We start from the raw sequence: 20481 nt of genomic DNA, 5'->3' as shown, positions 1-20481 counted from the left end.
ATGCCTTCTCTTCACTTGGAGGTTTAAAACCTTGCTTATGTTCTTTTACTATCACTAGGTTACAATAATGCAGTAGTTAAAATGTGTACTTTGAAAAAAACCTTAAAACATACATTTTATGAAATATATAATCTGCATTTGATGAATTTAAAATAACAGGCTTAAGACTGTGATGGTTGGTCAAAATCAACACAGCAGAGAAGATTTCCATTGGAAAGGACAGATAAAATCTTTCAGATTTAGTCCACAGAGACTTTTAATATGTGAACAAACCTCTCTAAGTACATATTTAGAAAAATGATCAGAATATGGCCTTTTTGGTAAATAATATGTAATTATAAACACTCTGAGGGGATCATTCAATGTCTTACATTCGGGACTCTACATTAAATACAAAGAGCAAAAAACCATGATGGCAGAATTTTTTCTCCTGTGTATTTGGCTCCATGTAGTGTCTTCAGTGAAAACACTTCTTTAAAGAAATGCTGTCAGTGCTGCGTCACAACAATGACAACAGAACACAAAATATTTTGGATTCCTGATTTTCAAGAACTAAATTTAATTGCTACAATTAGGAATAAAATAAACACTGGTAGAATATAGCATATGCTAGGATATAACATATGTTAGAAATACTTTCAGAAAATAGATGTGACACTGCAACTTAAACTAAAAGTCTTAAAACTATGCACTTGATGTGCTAAAGCTACCTTACAGTACTAAGATACCCCACAAGGAAGGTTTTTCATGTTTTGCAAGTTTATTTCAGTAGAGAGACTGCAAAATATTTTGGTAACCAATAAGTTGACTTATTTTGAAGAAAACTCAGTGTTATACTGATGATTTTTGTCCAAACTCACCAATATAAAATATCAAACTAAGTTTTTTATTAGTAACTGGATTGTATATTAAAAAAAATAATTCTTCATTCTTTACAAAATCTTAAAAGTTTTTACCAATTTCTTTGTCTATATTTTTTTATTTGTGTAAGACACTAAATTCAGAGAGAATATCCTCCTTTCTCTGTGTTCCATAGAAGAGCTAAGATAATGCTTGGAAATCCAGCTGGCTGAATAGGAAAACTAAGTTGGCAGTAGCCATGCACAAGCCTAATAAGATTTTCTGAAACAGCTCCTGAGCAAACAGTTTTCATCCCTCCACTGCTTCTGTTTTCTTGTACCCAGAAGTTTGAAGCCAACTGTTTGTAAAATACTGACTGCTTTATTTTGGGTCAATGTTTTTGCCAACAGCTGCTCCACTGTAAAACTTTGCATTTAGTGGCAAGTACAAGGGGAAAAAATAAAATAATGAAGGTGAGAATGACACTGTGGTACCTGAGAGCAGTTAAATGCAATGGCAAAGAACACAGCAGTGTCCCAGAGAAAGCAAATGATTTAACCGCATGGCTGCCTACCTCATTACACAGAGAAATACAGTCTTGCAAGTTTTGCCTTCATCCTGTGCTGTGTGGAGTAGCAAATCCCAGCATCTCATACAACAGCTGTTACAGTGAATTTATGAAGTATATACTCTTCATCTTCCTCTGTACCTTCCCCTCCTTTTTTTCCCCTTGATCAGGCATCAGCAAAATAGGCATGACTGAATCTGTTTTCTACCTTTGCCATTACTTATTTATGTATGTCTGCTCTGGGGCTATACAAGATGGTGGGAGATGTGGGAAACATTTTGCACATCACTGTTGCAAGATAGTACTAGTATAAATGGCACTGATATAGCAAAGTATCTTCCCACAGGCACTAATTAAAAAGCAATAAGCTCACTTGAGAAGTGTTTGCTTCCATTTCTTTCCTTCAGTACTCAATGCACTGAAGTCTTTCTCCTTCCCTGATTACAACGACACATTAAAACCTGACACAAATAAAGGTACGAGATAGAAACTTTTTTTTAAAAAAAACCCATAAACCAAATCTCTTTTGTTACTTTCCTGTGTAAGCTTTTGTATAATGAGTTACAGCTTAAAATTTCTGCCTAGAGAACCTTATTTTTAGAAATCTGGCTGTGAAAGAGCTGCTTTTTAACAGCAGCCTGGGTTCTGAAAACAGGCTTCTGACTTGACTGCCAGTTTGTTTGTGATGAAATATCAATGTTTTGTATATTTTCTGCAAAATGGTAACTTCTTTAATAGTTATCACATACCCATCACTGTCAGGGATGAGTATTACAACATGTGCATAAATTGTATATTCCTATGTGAACATACAAGGTTAGCTGGATTATATTCTGACAGTGCAAGTAAATGAAGATGGTTCACTTTGCCCATAAACATAATGCAGACAACAGACAAAGTAAAAACTGGGAACAAACAAATGAGACCTCAAAAGTCACTAATGAGGAAAGAAATGAATGGAGGAAGGAGAGGAGAGGGTCGGAGAGGAGAGGAGAGGGTCAGAGAGGGTTGCAGAGGGTCAGAGAGGAGAGAGTCGGAGAGGAGAGGAAAGGAGAGGAGAGGGGAGGGGAGAGGAGGAGAGGAGAGGGCATTTCACTTTTATTTATGCCTATCAACAGCTATTCATTTACTTCCTACAATTCCAAACTGTCTCTTTGCTTACACACCTTGCCACTATATAAACACATCAAATGCAGAAACTCCAATTTTGAGGTAAATTCCTCAGTGCCTAAATAGGGAACAAAACAGGGTTTACTACTGAGGAACCAAGAACTCACTCCTTGCTTTTCTGCTGAAGGGGACAGGTGAAGAGTCTAAGCTTAAGGACTGAGTCATTACCTACAACTCTACTTCCTATAAGTCTGTAAGTCTTCTTGGTCTCCATCTCTCTGAGATAATATAACTAAATTCAATAAAGTGCATTTAATTAATTGATTAACTTTTAATTGAGATTTAAACAGGAAAGAACTGCCTGATCATCTTGTGTAATGGGATGCTGAAGTTCCTACTCTGTTTTTAATAAAAAATAGGCCTCATTCCTGCAATAGACCTGTAGACGTAAGAATGCCAGACCTTTAAAAGGGATGTGTTAGGTACTGGTAGAAGTTTAGACAAAGCAAACTGGAGTTCAACAGTGGCTACAGACATACCAGAGAAGTGGAGTCAGCTGGCCAGTACCGAGTTTCTGACCTGCCTCTGGGGTAAAAGTCAGCAAGTTTAAAGCCAATATGTACATCTACCCTACACTACAGTCTGCAATGGAGAAGTGTATGAGTCTGGTTAAAATCTCTCTCCCTCATTCCACACTGTATTTCAATATTTGAATTTATGTCTTTCTCTCCCCATGTACACCTATTATATTCAGCAAGAATATAAAGCATTTTCCTTTAGAAAGACAAATACTGTGAAAATGTAAACACTATGTAAATTGCTTACCAAGAATTTCACTTTATCTCACCAAGAAAGAAAAAAGAATATTCTTAGATAAATAAATAGACTCTTTCCTTAAAACCCTAAATCATGAACTAAAGAAATAAAAGCTCCTGATGGGTTGGAGAGCACAATCGGTAACACAGAAAGAACACAAGAAACTTTGGTATTATGGTATCTTATCTGTTGAAGGAAACCATATGTTCTAAAAGTTATATACTTAGTCCTGGAGCAGGGGAAGAAGAAGAACAATTACAGTACCATTAACAGATGTACTTTACAGTGGGATTTACAACCTCTTTAGAAAGCATTTTACAGCTGACCCTTCAGCACTGAGGCTGGTATGTGTCACAGGGGTTAGGAAGCTCAGCTACAATCACCATCATGGGTAAGGTTCTGCTCTGCTCTATAATCCATGAGGAACATCTCACTGGCAAACAACAGGTTAGAAAATTAAAATGAATTCCCAAATACAAGGACAGACAGGTGGTGACAGGAATCTAAATCTAGGAAACTAAATTACCATTTCTGTAAAACTCTTGGCACAGTTAATGACAGATTTACTTTTCTCACAAAATAAATTTTCAATTCCAGCCTTGTTACTGACACCTGAACTGAAACACTTGTGTAGCAAATAGGTCAATTTAACCAACAGGTTCTGCTCTTTAACCAGTCCCCATAAGATTTTCTGGTACAGCAGTCCCAGAAGTAGTAGTCTGTAGTTTGTGGCTTTGATATGGTCCTGAATAACCGCTGCAGCAAATACTATTACTTTCTAAACCCTATTACAAAGACAGAAAATCAGGACGGAAGGTTTCTACCACAATGCAAAGGCAGAAAAGGATTCCTTCAAAGTATTTTCCAAAGGTAATGAAGTGGAGTGTAAAACTTTTGAAGATTAATTTTTCACAGAGGATTAATTTTCTTTCACTTTTATGGGTGAGGATGAGGCATAACTTCACTCAGGACAAATATTACATGTCTAAAAGTTTTACTTTAATGTCAAATAGTTATAAGTGATAGAGAATAAACCTTCTGCTTTTCACGAACTTTCAAATTCTATAGATACCTGTATTGGTTACTAAAGACTAGGAAGAATGTACTACTATAATTTTACAGTATGTAGTTAATTGACCATGAAGGAATACTGTATATTTATTAATAAATAAACATACACAAAAAGTACATAAAAAGACTGTGTATAGTAACATTGTAATTTTCAAACCATGAATAGGCATAAATTAATGTTAAAATAAAGAAAGAACTATGTTCTTGTTTATTATACAACACCCCTGTTTACAGATTATAAATCTTTATGTATCAGTGTTATCCAGACATTGCACACTGAGATTGGTGTCTCAGGAGAGTCTTAGCCAGTGGGTCCTGCAGACACAAGTTGGATCTTATTGTTTACATGATTTTACACTCTACTGAAACTGTAAAACAATATAGTGGAAGCCAAGTGCTACTTTCAATCCAATTTGCTTATCTGTTGCTATTTGTCCAAAAGAGACCAATGATTCTCTCCGCATACTCCCAAACTGAAATTTTATTCTAATGTAGACATGCTGCTGGTTGTCACAAATGAGAGGCCTTTCCCTCATGATCCCCATTTGAAAGGGATTTTACACATACACACACACCAAACTCAGTTTCCCCCATCCTCTCTCAAAAAGTCCTCATCTATGTCAGAATTGTCCCTCCTCTCTTGAGTCTTGTTTGCAAAGTGAAAGCAGGAGGACAGCCAAGGAAGTTGCTACATATGGTCATGTCCTTCATTTCATATAGAGACTGATTACAGTAACTTTATCAAAATTTTAGCAGCATAGTTGAGGTTGACATAAGGTTGTAACAGATCACAAAATAAGGTTTTTTTCCATCTGTGTGCTTCCAATTTTTGTACAAATATGAGATAACTTGTTAATAGGTGTATTGTGTTCTGCTGAGCTTTAGCTCTGCATGGAGTAGGTAGAAAAATCCCTATAATTTCATCTCAAATGTAAAGCCATACCTAGAGATTTCATCCCATATATTTCAAGAGAGTTAAATGCCAAGAGACAGATATGGAAACTATAAAATATCAGAGCCATTGACAATAAAACATATTAGATATTGTAAACCAGTAAGAATTAATTAAATAAATCCTTTCCTTTTTCCACTTTATTCTACTATATTTTGTTTTCAGGAGGCTAACTAGGGTTTTTACATCATTCCACTAGATTTTTCAAGCATATGGTCAAACGGAGAACACAGTGACTAAGTGGTAGACTTCCAGCCTCAACAATCTGCATTTGAAAAGGAGCAGATCCATATGGTTTTCTCCTTCTCTTTCTCTCTCTTTTTTTTTTTTTTTGGTGAGTTGTGTACCAGTTGCTAAAACACTTGTCCTTTTTTACATAAGACACAGCATTTAGAGGGGCACCTTGTGCTGTGTGAGACAGTTTCAATTCCTGACAGCACAGGAAGCTTAGTTTACTCATTAAAAGGAGCCTTTCCCAGTAGTTAATCTACTGTCTTAGCTTTTACCAGCAGCTTTTGGATTTATGCACACTGTGTAATTGGAGAATGTTTATGTATAATTAAAGTACATACAGACAGGTAAGTCTATTGCAAATTGTTTTTCTAAGTGGAATGCATCTATTTACAGTAAACTAGTGCCAAGATTGTTGCAGTCTAATTCCTAACAGATCTAGTTTCTGAAATTGCTAGCTACACATTGCTGAGACTCATTAAAAGTCAGTACTAGTGGCCTGAAGATTTTTGATGTTTTCTTTATCATTAATCTCTATGTCACTGACACAGAGCAGGTTCTGAACCAGCCATTTTCAGGTAAAATCTTCTTTCTTCAGATGAAAGAATAATAAATACAAGATTTTCCATTTTATGCATGTTAGTCATTTTATACACAGATTATTCATATGTGCTTTGTACAGAAAATCCTGGCTACAAGATAAAAATACCAAACTAGAGGTGAGGCTGCTCATGCAACATGCTCTAAAACTGAATGTGATCAAGCATATGAGGAGTGATGCACTTCCTTTATTAATCAGTACTTTACTATTTGGAGGTGAATCTTTAAAGAGAAGGGAGCATAGAGTACTCAGTCACATTTATTCTCACTTGTGTATTGTTTATGGGTCTCACATAACCTTATTACTGTAAAGGGAGTAAAATCAGGCCTTGATTTGACTCACTAGCCACAGTAGCCCTTCTTTTTTGAGAGAAGCCCCCAATTCAATTTCTCGCTAGAATGGATTTTTCACAAATAAGGATAATCCTTCATTTAGTGTTCACACACTTGGTTAACTCTTAGCATTCTTCCCTGTCATATCAGGTTTTCAGATTTTATTAAAAATTGCCAGAATTCATTTATGCATTGGTTGGGTTTATTATAGTTATGGACGAGCTGGCATTCAACAAATTTTGCATTAGGAAATAATAGTCATGATTTTATCAGAATATAACAGAACCTATACCAAATTTTACCTGCATTTTCTTGTGACACATTACTGTCCATGCATGTCCAACATATTCAGCCAGCACAAAATGAGTATCTGTACTGGCAAAAAGTAAACTATTTTTCACTTTCCCACTCAGGGTCCCTAATTTCTTTTATCAGAGAACACAGGGCAAAATGGATTGTAGATAACTATGTGGCCTCCCTGAAGTATACATGAAGATTCTGCTCACTGCACAAAGTTAAGGTTCAATATATGGGTTATATTCTAAATAAGAAAGCTACAAAATGTCAGTTCTCTTCAATGACATATAGAAACTGAAATATGCTAGAAAGAAGTAAAAGCAGAAGAGAAACACAAGAGTCAAACTGAAGGAAAATTTTTCCAATAGAGTAAAAACATTTTAAATAAAAATACATTTGTAGACTTAAAAGAACCTTAATCTAGCAATTTCATTCTGAAGTAAGAAAGCCTATGAATTCTAATTTCCTCTTTAAATTAATGTTTTGCCAAAATTCCAAAGTCATCAGTCTTAGCCTTTACCACTGGGCCTGAATTTCAGGAAACAGCTTTTTAAACTAGCCAAAAAACCCAGCGCTGAGATAGAAGGGGGCAGAGAACCTGCTAGCCCTCATTTCTGATCACAGTCTAGAACCTGAACAGCCCCATCCTGCATTCCTCTTAATTTCCTCCCTCTGAAACTAAATTTTTCAAATCAAGCAAGTCAAAATGTACAGAAAGAATACGAATACCTAGAATGAACACATTGCTCAGATGAGGACAGTTCAAAATTGTACGTCCTCTTAGTTGCACAGGCAATCTGCAACCTGAGGGAGGACCAATACACTTGAGGTAAATATTGAAAACATACCCTACCATTTATGACATCTATATTGGTAACAGAAAAATAACGTCATCTTTGGTCATTTTTTCAAAGTTACGGACATTACTCTGCAACAAGGCAGCAGTACTTTCAGCTGACAGGTTATGTGCAGAGCTAAGCAGCAAAAAGCCAGCAAAAACCTCTCTTGGTGCTCTTATAGGAACCTGAGGCATCAGCTAAAATGCAGTGCCTTACTCTGAAAAAGGTAACTTCTGCCAACTGAGCTGACTTTTTTGACAGCACTTACGGAAATAAGGACATGCAGAACATACTGATTTTAATGAATCAAGCCTGAATTCAAATTTTTAAAGATAGTAATAAAATCTAGAACTTGGAGATGTACAGACAAATTCAAAACAACTGCAAAATGCTTTCACCATCAGATCATAAACAGCTGATGTGCACAAGCAGATCAAATCAAAAAATACCACTCATACTCTCTTCTCTCATCTTTTATGATGGTGTGCAAATAGTCTAGAAAAACTTCAGGGTTCAATGTTACATGTGTATTTGTATAGTTAAAAACAAACAAAAAAAAAAAAACCCAAACAACTGGACTCCTAAGATAATCAAATTCTTAACAGAGAAGCATTTACTAACTTTCAAAAATACCCCCAAACCAAACATAAACACCTTCTACATTCAGGATATACCACTATACTCTTTTTTCTGCATAAAAGAGCAAGCTTTAAACACGTGCAATTACTATAGGGAACCATGGATGTCTTCTTTTGTTCAGCTGCTTACAGCAGAAAAAAATTAATGAGTACTAACAATTTATTTGTGGATTGCTAACTGGTCATCACCCCCAAGAAGAAGGGGAAAACCATCATTAGAACACTGCATATCTCTGCCAAGAAAATTAAATCAATATAATTACCATGGTTGTGGTTCCATCATGTTAAAGATGTTTTATAGTAATGAAGCTCTGAGGAAAGATTTAATGAATTTGACTTTAATACCTTTAGATCACAACCCTAGCAATATAACTTAAAATTAGCTGGTTTTTCAGTTAAAGAACTCTTGAGTTTTTACTTGCATAATGTTTAAGTACTCTAAACCTTTCTTATTGCATAATTCAGTCCCAATCCAGGAAAAAGCCCACAATCTCAGACACTACAATTGTAAATATTTGGAGGGATTTCTTCTGCAGTGAGGTAGAATAGAGACCTGTTTATAGTTCTTTTAGAGGTAAGTAGTTTCTTTAATATGTTTTAAATTAACCTAATTAGTTATCAATACTTTACATCAACATACTATAGATAATAATTTAGAACATGCATCAGCTTCTTAATGGAGATGAAGGAGCACTTATAATTTGACATTTGCTACTTCTGCTACTAAAATACCTTACGTAAATATACTTATTTTTTCCTTTTGAGCCAGCTGGTGCCTCAGATATTCCAGCACCTTAAAGATCAAGAGGAAAATTATTGACCCTTTAGAATTGTTTAATGTTCATCATCATGAAAAATGTTGAAATAATGTAGTGCTAGCATGCTGTCTTTGTCCCCACAGCTATCTAAGGAATAATACTGGGAAGACAGAAGTTTGGCTGTTCTTTAATAAAGAAAGCAAATTAGGAGAGTTATGCAAAGGGACATCTGAATCTCAGTGGCAGCTGCCATATTAAAAAAAAGCCCCACTGTCACAGCCCATGATTTGTTTGTACTGTAATATATTCCAGCAACACATCCACAGCACATTTTGGTCTTATTTAGTAGAAAAGGGGATCTAAAAGAGAGAGAGAGAGAGAGACAGGAAGAGGAGATCAAGAAGGATTTACCTACATATGTAGCTCTAATGTTTAAAATGCTGATGAATATTCATTGTATCTACTTTCAGCATAAAAGGCTAAGAAACTTTAGAAAGAGGGCCTTTCGTTGTGAGAGAAGGAGTTATTGCATGGAAGAGAGGGCCATCTTTACATGTAGTTAAGACAATACTGTCATAGTTGCCAATAATTAATATGCAAAAAAATGCAACTTTTCATTTCCCTGGCCAACAATACACATTTGCGAATGCAATATGCAAGCAGAGAGAAAGAATGTTGCCTCTCTGGTTACATTTCTGTCTCAAAGAATATCCAAAACTAAAGCTGAGTAAGGCTTATCACATCTGTTGGTACTCCTTTTTTTTTTGTTTGTCTCCCAAAGGTATACATCTAAACAAAAAATCATAAAAAACATTAATAGAAATAGCACAAGACCTATAAAAGAGTGAAAAACATCAGAGTCCACAATCTGATCTACATTTATACGTTCAGAGAATGTGCAACATTACACAAAACCAATCTGAATGCAACTAATATTTTTGACAAAACAAGTGTTACTCTGAGCATAATCCCGGGCCTTCCATGATATACTGAAATGGACACTAGGGGTGATCTCACCTCTGTGTATAAGTATCTGAAGGGAGGATGTAAAACAGACACATCCAGCTCTTTTCAGATCTGTCTAGTGACAGGATGAGGCAATGGGCGCAAAGTGAAACACAGAAGGTGCTGCCTGAATGTGAGAAGTAACCATTTTACTGTGAGGATGACTGAGGGCTGGCACAGGGTGAGCAGAGAGGCTGTGGAGTCTCCATCCTTAGAGATATTCAAAAGGACATGATCCTGGGCAATGGGCTCCAGGTGGCCCTGCTTGAGCAGGGAGGGTTGAACCAGATGACCTCCAGAAGTCCCTTTCGACCTCAACCATTCTGTGAGTCTGAACTTCTCTGACATCACAGCAACTGGAAGGACAAGATACACCGAACACCATCTGTATTACTAGGCATAAATCTATCCTCTCTGGCAAAATGGTTTGATTCAGAAACTCATGTAAAAGTCCTCTCTGAAAGTAAATTTGGTAACTATTTTCCTTTTCATTTATGACTGTTGTCACCCAGGCTGGAGAAACTCACTGTAGGCTGCACATTAAAAGGCAGTTTTATTTCACAGCATGACTTGAAGCAGTACATAATACTGAAGTCATTTTCCCTCTCTCCAATAGCTGGTATTTTTTCTAGCTTTTGAGACACTTTATAATATGTAATATCACTAAAAACACATACTGCAATAAATATTATAAATCATGCATCAATATCTCAGAGCTTATAACAGAATTAGGAGTTAAAATACAATTTCTTGTCCCATTAAAATGAAAGAAGAACCTATATTATTTTACCAACATAGAGGCAAAACTGTTCTGTTTGCCAAGTTTATTTTGCATGAAAGAATTGCTGTTCCTGTCTTTTGAAATGTATGGAATATTTTCTTTTTCATAAATCAAATATGTATTTGTTTTCATTTACTGTATATTACAATTGATGTGCAATGTAATGAAATTTTTCTTAAGGGATATTTAAAAAGTAAAGGAAATATATAGCCAAAAACCTGAATAAACCCATGTCAAGTCTTCTGAATCCTACCAACTGTTCTCTTCAGATGGAGCTGAGCACTTTGGAGGCCAGCCACAATGGCAGTGTCACTATGTGAGACAGGTGCAAGAGTGAGGCTGTCCTTTAAGAGGTTCAGTGGGAATTGAGACTTGGAGCCAAAGACAGAAGTGAAGGAGAAAGAAAAAAATGCTTTTAAAATAATTTTGCAGTCACCCAGTGTTGAGCTTTTTTATTTCTGTAAGAGCCACAGTATCTTAAACAGGTCCCAGGAACATTCGTTGGAGCAGCCTTCCCAGGGTGTGGATGGATTTGGCAAAATCTAGCATATCATCAAAGAAAACAGACTTTTAAAAGTAGAAATGTAGGCATTTTTTTTTTTTTTTCTTCTGATAACCATAGTATTAAAAGCATTGAAGACACTGGATGAGCAATGGCAGAATCAGACCTGCAGACCACCTGTGATCATTCTTAGGAAAGTTCCACCAGTAATTCCAAATTCTGAGTCAGCTTAGCACTACATTTATTTAATGCTGATGCTCTGCACCAAGTCACTGCAAGCAACATGAGAACAATATGGAAGAGTGGATGACATGAGTTCCTTATGAGGATGGCACTTGTGGAACTACGGTACAAAATACCAAAATATTAGCCTCCTTGGTCAGGCCAATTAGTGATAGATTCTCCTTTGCTATGATGGGAAAATATTCCTTTCTGAGACAGATTTTGTTATTGGAAAGTGCTCAAACTATCTAATGGATATGAAAGATAGAGGTTTTGTATCTAGCATGGACTTGGACGTGAAAGACGAACACCATTAGGAGACAGGACTTACTATCAAAGTATAGTTCTGCACTAAGAGTCTCAGCAGTTCATATTCATGATCTATCTGTCACTATCAGATCGGTTTATATGAAAAATGAGTGCACAGAAGAGTACATTTCCCTGAGCAGCAGGTAGGGAGAAGATCAGAATATGCCTGATTTATCTCTGGAATCCTGGCACAGCTGGGCTTGGCCTACACAACAGAATAACACATCTGTATCTTAAGATGTTCCATCACTCTCATAAAACACTGGTTCACTAGAAAAAAAACCTTAGGCTTATTATTAAGTGTCCTGACTTAATATAAGTAATGCAAAAAGATTTCCTGAATCTGTAAAAACCCTGGAAAAAATTATTCCAAGAGCTCATTTTCTCTGCACTAGTCTTCTCAAGGCAGCATTAACATCAGTGCCCAGTCGTGGTAATTTAGATGTCAGAATTGAGACATTTCCCATTATTTATGTAGAAAGAAGCACATATATTGAATACATGTAATTTCCTGTAAGTACTACTTCTGTCAGCCAAATGCAGGGAAATTAAGCTATTTTTGTACTAACACATTCATTAGCAGGAACCCAAAAATAAATGGTTGTTTCACATTTGTTAGTTTGACCGTGGAAAACACATTACAGTGGTAACTTTCTTATGCACAGTATTCAGCAGAAGTAATTTAACACATAGTGTTTGTCATGTGTTAGCTAAAATACATCAAAAACATTTTTATCCTCAAAGCAGACATGTAATTTTGGAGAGACAGATACCTACATCACCCAGTCTCAAGAATTCAATCACATTTTTAATATTTCCCTAGCCTGTAAATGAGATCACACTTTATCACATACACTTCAATGAGTGTTTATTTTGCAGTTTAGCTTCAAAGGACAAATTGATTTTTTGTAATCTGACTGCAATATTACCCCTGCAGTGTAACCAACAGAGGGGAGAAGCTGACTCAGCATCGGTAAGGGCTACATAATTTCAGAGGTGCTACTTGTCCCCTTCTCTTTCAGTCAGCCTTGCTCCAAAGCCATAAGCAGTACTCTTTCCTTTCTTTGTCACTGAGCCAGGATACAAGTAATTAATTCCATGAAAAAGATGTGATCTGAAAGGAGCAGTGTTGAGGGCTCATGTACTGTGGAAAGGAGTTTCACAATGATATATATATATATAAACAAGAAGTAAAAATAAACTGCCTTTTTATTTTATATTACTGAAAATCTCTGCTAAGTTTATATTCATCAAAAAGAAAACACCCTGTTTAAATAACTTAAGTGGAGTTAGGAAGAAAGAACTCAAAAAAAATTATTGTATTAAAGATCTTTCTCTTCCTAGGAAATATGAAAGTATCAAATTCCAAATGCCACACCACCATCTATTAGGAAGAGCACTCGCACTGTCTATGACCTGTTATTCCTCAGTCATTGAAAGGCACTCATAAGACCACAGCGCTTTTCCCTCACAGAACTGGGATGTACCTCACAGCCTATTCTAACTGACAAGAGACCTAAATGGCAAGCCTTTCATGGCTGTAGAGAAACAAAATCCAGCAAATGCCCATTTGTTTGTTAAGTTAAGATGAAAAGCAATAGATGAAAGCAACACCCCTAGTACAACAAATGATGGAGGAGCAGTTCTGTGGTAGAGACAGTTTAACAAAACCTGTGAAGTCAGGAGGCTCCTCTGGAGCGCAGGGGGCAGGGACAGCAACGGGACTATTCCTACCAAATGTCCTGTAAGTGCCAGAAACTAAGCCTCAGCTGCAGGGAGCTAAATCAGATATGAATATAACTCCCTACGTCTCAAAAGATCTGATATAATGATGTGAACTATAAGGAACACTTGGAAAGTATAGAAGAAGTTGTGACAAACTCCTTTGGGTGCTTGTACTAGAGGATTTACTGAAAACTCAACCAGTACTAACTACCAAGGACACAATGAGAAGAATGACCAAATAGTAATGAGTTCCCGCATTAGAAATGGCCTCACCACAGCACCTGTGGCTGAGTAGGGAGACCTAAAGTCTGTTTACCACACTTCAATCCACAGTCTTACTCTAGTTGAATTCAGTATTATGACAAATAGATACCAAATCAAATGTCTTTTGTACCAGGAGTACATCACAGAATCAATTACACTGAAAAAGTCTGAGTTTGTGTATAGTTGGTGCATATCAGTTTGCAGAATCAGGCCTTCCATTCACAGATACACATTTTCCTTTTCAATATAGAGTTAACACTATGAATATTAACACTCTTATGGCTCCAAAAGAAGAACTGCAACTGTGACTGCTATAATTAGACTTTCTTTTGTAGGGTTTTGTTTGTTTGTTTATTTTAGGGTTTCTGTTGCCTCCTTGTTTGTTTTTTGGTGGTTTCGTTTTGTGGGTTTTTTTCCTGGAAAGAAGAATATCATAATTATCTGAATCACGGCTCCTGAAACAAATTGCAGAATTGTATGATATGGAAAAAACCCCCAAACAACCAACGAACAACACTTTGAAACTAATGACTAAAATTTTCAGTTTATATGAAGAAAGTTACTGGTAGGCTTCTAGGTGGTCTACACCAGACTCCCACACTCAGTCTTTGCAGACATGCTTTTGTGCTTGATTAATTAGAGAATCTAGGGAGAGCTAATACTTCTGCACTGACTGATGTTTTCTTATAATTAAATCAACCTGGTATGTATCTCCCATAAAGCATTAGGTCATGAAATGTCCACAAAACACCAGCCTAAGTGTCAAATGAAAAATAATAAATTTAATATTTAGAAGGATGTCTTTGGTAAAAATAAAAACAGTGGGCTCTTTAATTTCACAGAAATATAGTATCATAAATTCACTCTAAGCATCATATACTAAAATAATGCTATGCAAATAGGCATGACTGTTAAATAAGGTTTTGGAATAAGACTGTTTAAATGAGTAAGTAATATTTTAAAATGTAAGTCAACAAACCATGAAAAAAGAAAGCTCAATTTAATTAAGTTGGTCATTTGTAGCTTAGGTAGGAAAAGAATTAGCATGTAGAGTAAGTGAAAGTTGCCCAAAGCTTTATGTGTGTTTTACACAGGTATTCACTTTCATCTCAATAAAAGAACTAGTGTAACAGATGCTGGCTTATATGGTGCTTTGGTGCTTACAGCATAAGAGAGATTCTCAAGAAACTTGCTGTGTTGCCATGTAAAGGTCAGGCACGGTTCAGGAAGAATGGGAGGAAAAAAGAGAGCCACAAAAATGTGGCTTTGCTGGCAAATCCGTAGTACAGTGGTACAGACATGCTTTTTTTACAGTTTATTCATGTCAACTTTATTTTGACTAATTTCTCTATACAAGGAAAATAACTGTAGAACCAGTAGAGAAGATGTATATCAGCAATCACTGACACAGTCCAGTGGGATTGGAGTCGAAAGGTAGAGGGTTTGGGATAATATACTAACTTGAACTTTTTTTGATATGCAAGTCATATCATTTAAAGTCAAACGATTGACAGTAAGATTTTCAGCTGGACAGAACTTGCCTATTGTAGGCTGCAGCGCACTGAAGAAAGCAGAGCACTTTCTGTATGGGCCACACTTCTGCCTGGCCTTAACACAGAGAGGCCTCTACACAGTACTGAAAAATAAATGAGTCTTAGTACATATTAGAAGCGTCCTCAGGTGGAATTATTTCCTGTCTCCCCGGAATATAGACCAGAAAATGACAAAAACAGAGGTTCACAAGGGCCAGGCACCTGCCAAATCTGTACCTACTCTGTACAGCCAGAGAACTGAGGTAGATGCTATGTATTTATAAAACAAACTGGCTGTTGAACAGCACATTCATGAGACTAAGTGTGCCCATATTTCAAATATTGCATTTTGGAAGTCCAGAGGACTGACAGCCCAAGCTGCAAAACCAGCATGCTCACTGTTCCTAACTTCTGTGTTCTGCTTGAATTTGAGAGACAAAGAATGATAACAGATTTTCTTTGTTTTGGGAGAAAAGTAACAAGAATCTTAATGCAAATTAATTTCATAGACAAGCATTATTTAAAAACTAAAACAGACTATAATTATCATTTGATACTCTCCAAAAGATATCTCCCTTTTGTCTTTTGTACTTTTATGCTGAAGTAACTTATCAAATCTTCTGAAAGCTGGGATTTTTTTAATCAATCTTGAAAACTGGAACAGCTTCCACTGCAAGTTTTCAGCTATTCTTTTCATATTTACTGTACAATATGCAAATAAAAAAAAAGAAGCTGCTGTAATCTGCCCATTCAATTGAATTTATCAGCTTGTGTATATTTATTGTTTCATTGACCCTGTACATGCTAAACAAATGTGAGCCCATGTACATTCCAGGCAATTAGAACTTATTGATAAGCATACCATACTCAAACTTTTTATAATAGAGTTTCCAGCATGGAGTTATGAGGAATTCCTGGGAGACAATAAAAGGTTGGATATTTTGTTTGTTTGGTTGGTTGGTTGGTTTTTAAGTCTCCAAAACAAATAACACTGTTTAGCAGATACTATAAAAGCTGAAAAGTTGGGAAATTTATTAAAGTTTACTCAATAAAAGGAACATAGAGATTCCAAACCAAACAGTATAGATGTGAAAGTCATCATTCCCAAAAGTGGGCATGCTGAAGAAAGACACTGAATCTAGCAAAGGACTCATGTTTTGTGACATCAATGCGATGCACAAGATTCAGACTCATCTAGTGATAACAGCAATGTCTTTCAGCAGCACTGACTGCTTGTGTTCCAGCTGAATACAATGTTGCCTGTGTTTTTATCCATCCCACCACTGAAAATGTACATTAATGGTGACTTCTCTTGTGTCTTGATTTATATGTGATTAAGTCTATACTAATCACTAAATGCAACTTTTGAGAGAAAAAAAAATCCCCTTAGATGTGTTCATCTGGAACACCACAAAATGCAACTCTCTGAAGCCTCTGAAATACATCAGAGATAGTCAGGTAATTCAGGATTAGCACACAAAGCTTGAGGGAGTTCGTTGTTATAGCTTTTTGAATTGGATGTGTATAAGTATGGTATGATTTATTCTTTTCAATGAGAATAGAAGAGCTGGGTTTTTAAAGACTCTTACAATGCTATTACATGTAGAGACATTGAACCACTGTGCTACACTCAGAACATGAAGCTGAAATTAACCACTTTAAACCACAGTGAAAGACAAATTTGAACATCTGCACATGTGCCAGATATGAAAGTCCCTGCCCCAAGCTATAGCATGGTACGGCTCACTCTCCTTCAAAACCTAAACCTCTCACAATCGCAAACTTGGTTGACAAACACTGATTTATGAGAGAGGAGGCTCTCATTCAACAGTAACAGAACCAGTAAAATTCAGCAGCACTTAGACCAAAAAAACCCCAAAACACAAAAAAACAAACCAAACCAAAAACCCAAAAGAAACAAAACACACACAAACACAAACAAACAAACAAACTACTGCATATTCAAGTCAAAAAACACTTTCCCATTTTAGGATGCAAACCAAGCTTGACAGATCTCCTACTAACTTTCTAGTCCAACACAATAAGTTTCCTTTGGCTTTACATGCAGCAACTAGGCTGGAAGGATTAATATTCTCATTTGCACAGCCACTCAAAACCTTCCTATCTCATTCCATAGTGGCCACAAATCTAGATCTGAATTCAGGTTTTTCTGTGGCCTTCACAACTGCTACAAGCTTTGAATAAGCATCTATAATCCCATCTTTTTAGCATACATGTAGTTGTATACATTGTGCATACTACCAGGTTAATCATTAGCCCTCAGAGGGGCTATGTCTTTCCAGAACTGGAGCTCTAGTCTGCCCTTTGTTCCTTGCATATGATGCAAATAATGGAGATAAATAAACGAAATTTTCAAAAGCTTTTGAATTACTCTTCTCAGTTTTCAAGCAAGAAATAAAACAAGTAGGAATACATATATACCTAGCCACATGTATGCAAACAGAAAAATCTAGGTATATCATTTCCATATACTCCAAAACCTTGAAAAAATATTCAAAAAAGCTTACCCTATCCAAGGTCAGGGTTCCTTGTTTACACACATTGCAGCGGACCCTCAGTTTCCCAGGCTTCACAGCTTGGCAGAAATTTTTGCAAAAAACGTAAAAACTGTTGTAACTAGCTGCACCTGTCAGAAGGGAAAAACAAACAAACAGCAAACAACCACTTTTGTCGTATACTGAAAATCAGTAACAAACTGTTGTGAAAGGTTTCTATTTGACTCTTTAAGTAATAAGTTAAAATAATTTTACTTTCTGAGGACAGCATTATGATCATCTTATCTTGCCTGGTCTAGTTCTTAACACCTTCCAGTAACTCCTGCTTCTTGACCAATAATTACAGGTGGACCACACTGTAACTCCTAGGAAATGCATCCTGTCTACAGTTTAAGCTTACCACTCATGAGCACCAACTGTAATCTTTGGCAAGTGGTCTATGAGATTAATTACCTCAGCTCTCCATAATTTGCATCTTACTTGTCTAGCTGCAAGTTTTATGAGGTCAAATTGCATGAAAATTTCTTTGGATGAAGTTTAAAAGACGAGTTTGACTGATATCATAGAAAGAAAACAAATATTTAATTTAGCAAATTTACTTTTATTCATGGAAGACTGAAAGCCACTTCTTTATCCTTGCTGGCAGATGTATAACCTAGCAAAGTTTGTAAACTGTTGCCAAGATATTAGGCCAAGTAAATTTTCAAGGAAAATGAAACGAAACGCATTCTGTTTGTGAAACTATGGAACAGAATGTGATATGCAGAGAGTTGTGGAAGCCCAGGGCAATGCTAATGAATTTGATTTCACAGGCAATGCTGATCACTGCTTGGAGTGAAGCACTTTTTAGAATGCCTACTGCTATTCCTTAGAAGATTTTGAAATATCCATGGCATGAATTAAATCTAGATTATACACCTCCAAGTTCAGAGACTCAAGCGTATTATCAGAAGTTGAACTAAGATCAGAATAAAGTTTTAAACAGATATTTCTCAATTTCAACAGAAGATTTGACCCATTAACATTGGGGAACTTCAGAATCAGTAGCAGTCCCTTAGAGATGAAAACCTTTTCACTGTCTTTCTCCCCATTCTACTATTTTTCCCTACATTCATCAGCATAGTATATTCTATTTATGTACACAGTAAATATTACCTGGAATAATATTTTTAAACATGGCTGACCTGCTTTATTTTTACGTGTTTCTTACACAGTAAGGGTCAGACCCTGTGTCCTGCCAATGCAAAATGCCTAACAAATACATGCTATACCTATTCATGGGTGTCTTAATATAAACGTTCTCAAATATCATATGAATGTAATTAAAATATAATTTCAGTGTCCGAAGCTCAACCTCAGAGTACTATGTCATCCAAAAAAACTTGTTTACTATGAAAAACTATGTAGATGTCTACAAAGAATGTAGATGTATACACTGCTGAAAGAAGAAATTTTGTCATATTTTTTCAATTCTTCAGAAACATAAATTACATAAGAGTACATCAGTGATGTATCCAATACTAATTTTAGTTAACTAATCTATCAAGTATTTTCATGCTTCCCTGGAGAATAATAATCACCATACCAGAACATAAAGCACAACAAAACCTAAACTTAATTCCGTTTCTGTGGAAAATTGCCACACGTCCATATATTCACACACATACAAACTAATAGAGGCCCACAATAAACAAGATGATTTCAGCCACTTATTCCTCACACCTGATCTCAAGGTGAAGGAAGTGAGACCAGAACCTGTTTTCTTATCCCCAGTCCTCTCCCATTGTTCCAGTTTCTTATAGGGGTTGTCTCATGGGACTACTGAAAGGGCTGCTTCTGTTCACAAGTAGGGGCACTTATCCTGAGTAGTTCTGTGGTGCCACCACTTGCTGTCTTAGTTTGTTCCTACTCTCCAGAAGGATTCCTGCCAGAAGGATTCCTGCCATGACTCTAATGAAACCCTTCCAGCTAAACAGAGCCATCTGAGTACAAGAGCCCTTACAGCACAAAATATTTTGTTAATTGGTTGATGCCTTTCCTGATCCAGTCCTCCACTCCCTGATGTCTTGTGTCCCTGTCTCACATTTTATGCCAAGTTTATTTCAAGCATTAAAATACTTGAGGCAGGAATCATGCTCTGTGTCTTTGTGTTCTAAGCTCATTCCATCTGGACCCAAAAATAAAATTATTTTATTGATAATATTCTGCAAAATATTCACAGGATAGTATGGCATAAATCAGCATGACTGAATATGGCAGTAAAAAATAGTAGTCATAGGAGAGGCCTAAAATGAGACATATTGCTGATTTGCTACAGAGGATAAATCTTATGCATTAGCTTGATATTTGCTCTGTGCAAAAATAGACTACATTACCTCAATAGTCATTTTTCTTAGCACTTTCAATTTTGTTTTCCTTTTTCATGAATACAAAAAGTCCCTCTAAACACATCCCCTATGCACAAATTTGAAACACGAGAAACAAATTTATAATCTAATGGGTTGGAACAGTTAAGCAGCACAGAACTATTCAGAGGCACAGAATAATTTTGAAATGTCTGCTATAGCAAGGA

At 36.2% G+C, this 20481-nt stretch overlaps 1 protein-coding gene and 1 long non-coding RNA gene across 4 annotated transcripts in view; one reads left to right on the top strand and one right to left on the bottom strand.

Moving 5' to 3' along the window:
* PRKN (parkin RBR E3 ubiquitin protein ligase) overlaps window positions 1-20481 on the bottom strand; it is a 782243-nt gene that overhangs the window by 443482 nt on the left and 318280 nt on the right. For all 3 annotated transcript variants that reach the window (XM_064648967.1, XM_064648968.1, XM_064648969.1), the window contains one exon: window positions 17922-18040. In XM_064648967.1, the coding sequence (XP_064505037.1) occupies window positions 17922-18040 (119 nt within the window). The remainder of the gene's footprint in view (window positions 1-17921; window positions 18041-20481) is intronic.
* LOC135411441 (uncharacterized) lies at window positions 10430-11274 on the top strand. Its single transcript, XR_010429157.1, has 2 exons — window positions 10430-10530; window positions 11109-11274. It is a non-coding gene; the product is annotated as an uncharacterized LOC135411441 (long non-coding RNA).

The sequence above is a fragment of the Pseudopipra pipra genome, chromosome 3, assembly GCF_036250125.1.
Source record: "Pseudopipra pipra isolate bDixPip1 chromosome 3, bDixPip1.hap1, whole genome shotgun sequence".
Classification (NCBI taxonomy): domain Eukaryota; kingdom Metazoa; phylum Chordata; class Aves; order Passeriformes; family Pipridae; genus Pseudopipra; species Pseudopipra pipra.
Note: the sequence above shows the minus strand (reverse complement) of the source record. Positions and strands in the feature narration are given on the sequence as shown.